At 50.0% G+C, this 10,010-nt stretch overlaps 1 protein-coding gene across 1 annotated transcript; it reads left to right on the top strand.

Annotated features, from left to right (window-relative positions):
• Positions 1-1,668: 1,668 nt before the first annotated feature.
• Positions 1,669-8,644, top strand: PRDM14 (PR/SET domain 14). Its single transcript, XM_053963012.1, has 8 exons — positions 1,669-1,941; positions 2,011-2,209; positions 2,509-2,565; positions 2,636-2,793; positions 2,971-3,241; positions 4,757-4,959; positions 6,252-6,353; positions 8,417-8,644. The coding sequence occupies exons 1-8, from the start codon at positions 1,669-1,671 to the stop codon at positions 8,642-8,644; spliced, it is 1,491 nt and encodes a 496-aa protein (XP_053818987.1).
• Positions 8,645-10,010: the final 1,366 nt, after the last annotated feature.

The following is a 10,010-nucleotide window of genomic DNA, read 5'->3' as shown; positions in this document are numbered from 1 at the left end:
ATCAGCTCTGTGTCTCTCCAGTGGGGTTGTGTGCTTGTGTTTGCTGTCTTAGTGTTTATGTCCTGAGTGAAAAAATAAAGGGAGATTGCAAATAAAAGCTTGTGGTAAGTAGGAATTGCAGTGCCCAAATGAATGAAGGCCAAACACCGTCACTGCCCTGGGCAGCCAGTGATTCTTTCTCAAACTTTCTATTCCAGAGCACCTAATTCAGGCCAGATAAGAAATCAGGATTGAAAGGATGGCTTCACTTCTGGTCAAGTGCAGGCAGTGACTGTGTCTGGAGCTGAGGTTTCTCTGTCTGGGGCTGCTTCAAGTGCTTCCTAATGCATCCCTTCTTTGGGATGAAGACAATATATTACACAGGATCACATGGAGCTATGCTAATTAATTTTTATGGCACACCAAATATAACCACTGAAATGGCATTTAAAATTCCAGGAGCTAAGCCTGGCTATGTTCCCCACTCCAGCTGTGTCTGTGTGCAGCTTGGCTCATGCTCTGCTGTGCCCCAGGAAGCCCTATGCTGCCTCTCTCTGAGAGAGCCCCCTGGGTGCAAGTCCCCAGGCTCTCTACAGTGCAGCAGAGCCCATCCTGTCCTTTCCTTCCATGTGCAGTGTCACCCAGGCTGGAATGAGCTACTCAAGAGGGAGCTCTGCAGTAACACACGCTGTATGGGGTTTTGTCCATACAAAGGCTGAAGATTTCTCCATCTCTCTGCACCAGCCCGGATGACACTCTGCAAAGTGAGCACCTGGGCCCCTAGGATCCTCCAGCCCCTTCCAAGCCCCCTTTTCATTGCCATTTTGTCATGTATCCACCTGGAAGGAAAGCAGGAGAAAACCCTATAAAAACCCGGGATGAAACCATAGACAGGGGGATCACCCAGCACCTCTGCAGGAGGCAAGGGCCAGGTGTCTTCCTGTGGTCCCATCCTGGGCAGGTTAGCATAGGCCTGGTCATGGAGCCATGAAAACCCCAGCAGGAGCCCAGTGTTCTGCTAAGCACCTAACAGGAAGCCCCAGGCTAGAGTAACAGCACCTCAATTGTACCCATGCAGTTTCAGCGGTGTTTTCTGCCTTTCCATATTCAAACCACACCCCTGCAACCCCCGAAGACACTGTGTGGGAGCCATGTGTCCTGCCCCGCGGAACCCTCACCTCCGGCAGCAGGTGGTCGTCCGTGGGGAGCAGCGCTCCCGCACCCCAACCACCTGCTCTGGGGAGAGGCAGAACTCACGAGACTGCGGCCGAGCCCCCGGGCCGGGGCTCGGAGAGGCGGAGGGCAGAGCCGCGGGTAGAGAAGGTGGGTCCGGGAGGCCGGACCACCCACCCACCCCCTTCCCCTACCCCGACGTGGGGAGGGGCGGCCCGGCCGCTCCGCCCCGGGGTAGCCTTGCCGGTCGGGGCAGCACCCCCGCCCACCCCCGGGGCTGTGTGACCCCCCAGGGTCGCCGCCGCCGCCCGTGGCCATCCTCCCCGCCCCGCTCCTCGGGCCGATATAGCCGCGGGGGGCCGGTAGGGGCCGACCAGCTCGCCCCGACGGCGAAGGGCAGCTCCTGTGCCTCCGTCCCGCCCCGCAGAGGGACCCCGCGCCAGCAGCACCCGGGTGTCTGCTCCCCCTACTTCCCGGCTGATCCCTCTTCTCCTTCCCGGCCTGGCTCTTCCCGACATGGCTCTATCCTTGGCTGGCGAGTCGGTCCCCGGAGACGGCGGAGACTCGCTCGGCATAAGCCCCGCCGGCCTCGCCTCCTACTACCCCTCTTTCCTCCCACCCGCCCATTACTTCGAGACGGCCCCCGACTACTTCCAGCCCCTGAAACCCCTGGGCGGGCTGATTTCCTCCTCGCCGCCTCTGCCTCCCTTCACCTTCAGCAGGGTCCCCGCTTTTGTGAGCGAGCCGCCCCCCCTGCCCACCGACCCTTTCCCCAGCCTTCCTTTGCCCGTCTACACCAGGCTGCCGTCCCCCTTCCCTCCCAGTGAGGGCTCGGCCCTCGGGACGGGGGCGCCGAAGTCTCTCTCGCCTCCGTACCCGAGCCCCCCGCACAGGGCTGCCCGCAGCCCGGGGGCAGACGGGGCGGCGGGGCAGAGCTACAGGTACCACTTCACCGAGGAGGAGCTCAACGCGGTGCTGTACGGGGCGCTCCGGAGCAGCCAGCCGACCGGGAATCTCCACGCCATCTCGGGGCTCCGGCTGTCCCCGGCCAGCTCGGGTAAGGGAGTATTTGACGGCGACGAGAGGGGCACAGGGTGACCCTGGGCGGCAGGTCGCTCCTTGCAGCCAGGTGTGCGGGAGGGTTCGGGGGCAGTCCCAAAACGGGTGCAGGCAGCCAGGCTCAAGGGGCATCGCCGGGGGCACGTCGGACTTCATTTTCCCGGTGGTTTTCTTGCGTTACGAGCCCATACCTGGAAAAAAGCCGGGGGGTGATCCGGGCTGCGGCCTTTGTCGGGAAGGTAGGACCCGCTCCTGCAGGGTCGGTGCCGTGCTGAAGAAGGGGTTCCTCTTCTGCAGGCGCTGCGGACTCCGCCGCCCCGCTGCTCGACCGGGACTCGCTGCAGCTGCCCGAAGGTAGGTGTCCCGGACCGCCCGCGCTGCGCCCGCCCGCGCCGCGCCGCGCTCAGCCCCCTGTCACCCGCAGGGCTCTCGGTGCTGCGGGTGGCCTACGGGGACGTGTCTCAGCTCGGAGTCTTCTGTACGGACCCCATCCCGAAAGGAGTCCGCTTCGGCCCTTTCCAAGGCAAAGTGGTCAACACGAGCGAGATCAAGACTTACGACGACAACTCGCTGATGTGGGAGGTAGCGGAGGCACCGTCGGGCTCACCCCGCACCCCCAACGCGGGGCCGGGGCGAGGTTTTCGGCGTCCCCTCTACTGTAGGCTGCAAGAGGGGCTCGACCCAGTGTGGGTGGTGGGACTGGTGAAAGCGGGACGTGTGTGGAAGGTCAAACCTGATCCTTTTTCCTCTGCTCTCCAGATCTTTGAATACGGTGGTCTGAGCCACTTTATCGACGGGAAGGGCCCCACTGGCAACTGGATGTCCCTGGTGAACTGTGCTAGGTTCCCCGAGGAGCAGAATTTGACGGCTATCCAGTGCCAGGGACAAATCTTCTACGAGACCTGCAAGGAAATCTTCCCGAACCAGGAGCTGTTGGTGTGGTACGGCGATTGCTACGTGCAATTTCTGGGCATCCCCATCAGCTTGAAGGGCATGGCAGAGGGGAAGAAACCCCCGCAGCACCCCGAAGGTGAGCCTGCCAGCAACCCCTTGAGCGACACTGCCCCTTATTCCCACGGACGTGTGCCTGGCCTGGATTAGATTCACACGAGGGGAGGTAAAGAAACACAGACACCACCTTTGTCCAGCTGTTTTACTTTTAAAGCTTCCTAGACCCTGCGATGAGGCGGTGGTGGGTGACCGGTCCTGCCGCGGGGGCGATGGCCCCGCAGCCCCGGTCCCTCGGGTCTGCCCGCCCTCCCAGGGAGCCGGTCCCCGGCCGCCCCTTCCCGCGGCATCCAGCACCCCGAAGCAGCAGCTTCCCCTCTGCCCGGGAATCCGGGGGGTTGCACCGAGAGCTGCCGGCAGCGCGGAGCAAGAGGCTCCCCTTTCTTCCGCCGTCCGCGGTTCCTCGGGGAGTTTAAAGCGTTGTTTGGTCTGACGATTGTAAAACATCTGGTGGTCCTAGGCTGAACTTGCCTCGGCCCCGCAGCGCCGTTGTTCAGGGTCCCGTTTTGGGAGGTGATGGGCTTTTCGGGGTTATTCCGGTTTTGGTCCTGTTTCATTTTAGGATTGCACACCTGACTTTCGTATAATTAGCGCTCTCAGTAAATGAGGCAGGCTGAAGTCGTTCCGATCCCGTAATGCCAATATTGCTTGCAAAAGAAATGTCAAATGCACTTATGCCAGGGTGAGGGGAGAGGGAGGGTAGTTCTACTTGTAATGTACAGAAAGTATGATGTTCTTATAATCAAAACTTATGTATGGAGAAAACAGGTTTTTGCCAGTGCGGGAAAAGCTGGGAAGGGATGAGTCGACCGGGTGCAGTAGAAAGGGAGAGAAGCAAATTTGCATGAAAATTTGGCATGGAAGATTTTGTACCTGTTGTCTTGAAGTGTCTAATTTAGACAGATGCTAAATTGTTAATTTCATCTTAAAGCTGCTTTTATTAAAGACAGAAAAGGATGTATAAACGCCTGAAAATTTTCTGGTGTTTTTCCTAAATTCAGTGGTAAATAATTAATTGAAATTAAAAAAAAAAAAGTCAAATAAATATGCTATTTTGTTCGATAGTTATTTGAAAACAATAGAAAAGGTGTGCAAAATTATTTTTCCTTTTGGGATGGTAGGTAAAAATTGCGGACAATTCTTGATAAGAAATATCTCATAATGGTTCCGTTTGGAGAGAAGTTTTTAAGTGGGACTCTTGAGTTGTTTTTTCACATGATTTCTTGCTATTTATGGATATGCAAGGATTAAATCCTGTTTTTGGTGAAGTTAGTAGCTAAACCGAGTAATTTTAGCGGACTGTGGGCTCTAGTTTGTTCCCCTCCTTTAAAAAGGCAAGGGGAGCACTGCGAACGCTCAGGAGACACGGCGCGCGTATTTTCTTTATGATATTGCCAGCATCAGTTTACAGTCGTTGTCCTCTCAGAGACTTAAGATTCCCCGTAGGGGTCCCAGCTCTGACAAGGATACAGATCTAATCTGAATCCCTTTTGCCGTGGTGTAACGGAGAGGTGGCACTTTCCCTTCTGCTGTACAGAAGCCGGGGAGAGCTTCAAGTGCGAGCGCTGCGGCAAAGTTTTTGCCTACAAGTACTACCGGGACAAACACCTCAAGTACACCCGCTGCGTGGACCAGGGGGACCGCAAATTTCCTTGTCACCTTTGTGACCGATCCTTTGAAAAAAGAGACAGGCTGAGGATCCATATTCTCCACGTTCACGAAAAGCACAGACCTCACAAGGTGAGCCTGCTCCCGAGTCTCTCCGCAGTCATTGGCTCTTCTGAGGGTACTTAATATTAACTCCTTTTTTTGATCCAGATAAGATGCTGATGACGTTCCTCCTCCTCCAGTTTCCCTGGCAGTTTCCTGGTGGGACTGCTCAGGAAGACCTTGTCATGTGCAGCAAAGCTTGGTTTAAGAAATTTAATGGATTTAGGTTGGGAAAATAAACCCCACTGTCTCCGTGAGGGTTTAAAAAGAAACAAATTTTCTCCCGGGCTTTTTGGATGATTGCATATGAGTGTTGCTCCTTTTCTTACACATGTGGCGTTAACTTGTGCTTAAAGGTGCTTGGCCTGTCCAGGACCAGGGGAGAGATGTCTCATGTCTGTTTCCCACACCCTAGCCCTTCAGTCCCGACCATAGCTTTAATCTGTGTCTGTTGGACCAAACAGGGCTTAAAAGTTTTACATTCACATTGTGTGAAGCAGATTTTCAATTGATGAAAACAAATCTTGAAAACGCTTTACTCATCTCCACCAAACACCTTGCTTTTCTAGCACTAGTTTTCTCTACCAGCAGAGGGAATGGAAAATCAGGCTTTTTTCTAAAAGCTTGGGAAGGGCAAGTTCTAGTGCTTGAAATGGCACAGTTAAATCAGTCCTCAAAATTCTCCAAATATCTATTTTATAGATCATCCTACAATGTGTAGGATACAATATTTTTTTCTTGAGGAAAAAAATATTTTGTAACTAAAATGGCACTATTACAATGTCATAATATCTGCATGGAATTAGTAACAGGTAAAAAATATTCCATTAAATATGAGGTATTAAATACCATATAATTCCTTTTCCTTTCCCTTTCCTTAGTAAATTTCAAATTATTTTATTCTTCAGGTAGTTTATCTTTTAGGGAAAAATTAAAACTGGGGCTTGATTTATATATTTATTTTTTAAATATTTTACAGAAATTTTCAGGTTTTTATTACTGAAAATCAATATTATCTGTTCTGTAAAATAACAATTTTTTATTGAAACAATTTTAACACAAATTATTTGAAATTTTTTATGGTTTTAATACATATATGTACATATACAGGTAAATCTGTTCTTAAAACCAGACTAAACTTCTGGGTATTTCAATTTATTGCAGCTTAAAATTACTATTGTGTTTACACATGAATACATAAATACATGTGTATATCTAGATTATATGTAAGAAATGTGCACATCATCCACATACTTAATTTTTGCTTTTAACTAAGCAGTTACATGTTTCCTTTTAACTTTATTCCTTTTTTTTTTCCCCAGTGCTCTGTGTGTGGGAAGAGCTTTTCTCAATCCTCCAGCCTGAACAAACACATGAGGGTTCACTCTGGGGAGCGCCCCTACAAATGTGTCTACTGCAACAAGGTAAGGCAAAGCCCTGCCCCATCCCTCCCTCTGCTGTGCTTCGTTTCTTTGTTTTCTTTCAAGAAAATGCTTTGTATTTAACTGGTAACCAGATGAGTGGGTGTATATTCTGGGCAGTTGTGAGGTAAGGTGGCAGGGCTGGATGAGACTGAAGAAACAGGGTCTGGTCTCTATCTGACATGGAACTTGTGGTTCATCCCAGCTTACTGATCTGCAGAAATAAGGTCTAGGGAAGCTTGAGAGCATTTCAGATACCATCCAAAGCATGCACCTAGATCCAATATCCCACTTTTTGATCAGATAAGTAATTTTTGGTGTTATTGGCATTGCTTCTGTACTGCAATAAACAGATGTGGTCCGTAAAGTGAACCTGCACAATATGAATTTGTGCATGCTTACCTTGAAATATCAGGGCTGTTGATGGGCAGATGGGCATGGAGGTTTCACTTTAAAAAGAACACAAGGAGAACCATACAGCCCTGATCAGAGATGTGCTCTGCTGTTACTGCCCATCACAGCAGGGATGATTCAGGTGAGCTCTCCCTGTGAAAGTGCTGACAGCTCTTGAAGCAGACAGCATGTGGATGCACAGGCTGTTGGAAAATGAATATTGGTAGGGCTCCCAGTGCCGTGGAGTGTCCACACGATGCAGAAGCCCCATCAGCTCTGGTAGCCTGCTCCTGATTTTGTAGAGACAGAAGTTTTGTTTATGACTGGCTGGACTAACACAAAGCTGAAGTGTCCTGCTGTAAAGAATCTTAGAGGAAACTCCTTTTGGCTATTATACTTTTTTGTCTCTCCATGATCATCCTGAACAGAGATTAGGATGAAATATCCTTAATTTTCAGATCACAGGAGGAGGTGGCAGAGCTTTATAGGTTGCTCTGTAAAGAGATCTCTAAGGACACTTGACCAGTCCCCAGCCAGTTCTAGTTGGACTGTTGTGGATTGGATCAGATTAAACTACTAGTCCTCAGGCTGCAGGATGCAGCTATCCTAGGACATAGCCGTAATTTCTCAGGCTGGAAAACCAGGGTCTGTTTTAATGAATCCTCGCTGGCTCCTCCTATGTAATTACAGTTCTTCTATTCCTCTTCTACCTCTAACAGTGGCTTTGCTTTTCCAGCTCCTTTGCTGGAAATCAGTGGTCACTTATTTCAGGAACATTGTGAGATTAAAGGAACAGTGCTGGGTCAACATCACCATTCTCTCCCCAAGACATATTTTTGCCCTTGATACACACCTCCAAGGACTAATGTGTAGGAGTCTGATCTTTTTGTGCTCTAAGGTTCCTAGTGAAAGGGTATCTAAGATGTATTGTTGCTTGCTGTGAAAAATTACTAGAGAGTATGTATTTTGTGTGGTCTGCAAATAATGAAGGGCCTGAAATTGTCTCTCTTTGGAAAAGAAAAAATGGGGAAAACATGGGCAACTTTACAACATTCCTGTTCAAATTTTAATGAGTGAGTTTTATCCCCTAATAGAGGAGAAGTCTTTATGACTTTGCTACTCGAAAGTGTTAGGGGTGGGGGAACAGGCTAGAAACTATGCCTGCAGAAAGAGAAGAATATGATGGAGCAGGGAAAATGAACCTGTAAATGATGTATGGTGGACTGCATGGATGAATTTTAGCAGCTGAATCCCAAGGCAGTCAAAGAGTTTAACTTTGAAAACAAAAACTGGAAGAAAAGCCTGCATTATGTTCTCCACACATGAAGGAGTTGCAAAGCTAATTAGGCTGGTATTGACTTCTTCCCTCTGACATATAGAAGATATTTACTGGTGTCTTTGCTCAGAAATCTTTCTCTGAGCTTCATCCATCTCCATGGACTCAGCCACATCTATATAGCAATAGCTGTTGCCTTCTGATTCCTCCTTGCTGGGAGTTTTCATTTTTTTTTTTCCACTTGCCTAAGGAGTGGAAACATGAGCTATTTCAGGACTTAATTTTCAGGGTAACCGTGCTTCCGATGGGGTCTGGGTTAGCTGAAGGTAGGGATTGCGCGTGTGAAAGCAAATTACTTGCAACTCCTTCTCCTTTCCGATGATCCCTGCCCTTTCAGGCATTCACAGCATCCAGCATCCTGCGCACTCACATCCGCCAGCACTCGGGGGAGAAGCCCTTCAAGTGCAAGCACTGCGGCAAAGCCTTCGCCTCGCACGCGGCCCACGACAGCCACGTGCGGCGCACGCACAGCAAGGACAAGGGCTGCACGTGCTCCGTGTGCGGCCAGCACTTCCCCGAGCAGGAGGATTACAACTTCCACGTGAAGATTCATGCTGCTCATTAGTCAGGACCCCACGGACATATCCCGGACCAGCTCATGTGTATATCAGTCTGCGGGTATCTGTTTGTGCGTGGCTGTGTGCACAGCGCAGGAGGTGACACCTGCAGTGGCTCTTGGGGTAGGTCTGGTCTCTGCACCCAGGGCACATGACTGAGCACAGGGAACAGGGCATACCCTGATGCCACTCTCCTTCTCCTCCCATACCTAATCTCTCTCTAAAGGCCGGAGGGAATTCTACCTCCCAAAACCCCTGTGTGCACAAATATCACTGTGAGGACTTTTTCTGCGTCTCCAATGCCTGTGGACTGCCTGGTACAGTCTGTATCAAAGTTTATGTAAGGGTTGTTTTTATCAGGTTCATTTCTCAAAGCTGATTTAACCTGTTTGTGTTGTTTGGACACATGGCCACAGACATATGGTCTACTTACCCTTAACCTGTCTTTTAGTAATGTTCTATTTAAATGTGAACTTTCTCATGGATACTGGCTGCTGGAGCAACAAAGAGCTATTTTAAATTGTTCAGCTGAGACTGAGAGCTCCAGAACTATGAGAGCAACTCTTCCAGAGAGTGCTGGATGCTGGTTAGCCCAGAGGGAGAGGAGTGGGGCGTGGTAAGAAATATGCAGGCCTGATATCTAGCGGAGCTAGCAGAGATATAGTGGAGGTTGGTTTTGTCTTCTCAAGAGTTTGGAGGACCAAACATGGTGATATTCCTAAGCATCAGTGAGCCATTGGGTGGATAATGAGCAGTCAAGTGGCCTCAGAGAGGTGTTTTTCATTGTAGACTCAGAGCAGGCCAGGGGCAAGCACAATCCCAGCAGTGGGCTCTTTGTGAATTTCCCTGAACCTGTCTGGTCCTGGCCAGGTGAATATTTTCAGTGAACCCTGATATAAAGAGTGGGCTCGACTGCTTTCTCCTGGCTTTATGTTGGATTACTGTAAAATGATATCAGGACTCCTCAGTGCCTAAAACTCTGCACATGAAATTCCTTCCCCAGTCCGCAGGAAAGGTTTTGCTTCCATGGGAGGACTGGAAGGTGTCATCCTCCATGTCTCACTGACCACACAAGCAAGGCAGGAGTGTGGTCAGTGAGACATTTTCAATTCTTAAGAAAGTGGCATTCCATATCAATGTGAAATCTTAACTAGGGGGGAGGCTTAAGAAAAAGCTTCTGCTGAATGACTGCTAAAGACAGGGAGTGCTGTAATTGGTATAGAAGTTTTAGTTATCACTGAGTGACCACCAAGCCTGGCAGGAGGCTGTGCTTATGAGAGGGCTCATTGTGCCAGTGGGACTGTGTGTTGCATCCAGGAGGAATAATGGAAGTCCTTTTTGCAGCTAGTTGATAAACACAGGTAGTTCGGTATT

The sequence above is a fragment of the Vidua chalybeata genome, chromosome 1 (genome assembly GCF_026979565.1).
Source record: "Vidua chalybeata isolate OUT-0048 chromosome 1, bVidCha1 merged haplotype, whole genome shotgun sequence".
Lineage (NCBI taxonomy): Eukaryota > Metazoa > Chordata > Aves > Passeriformes > Viduidae > Vidua > Vidua chalybeata.
Note: the sequence above shows the minus strand (reverse complement) of the source record. Positions and strands in the feature narration are given on the sequence as shown.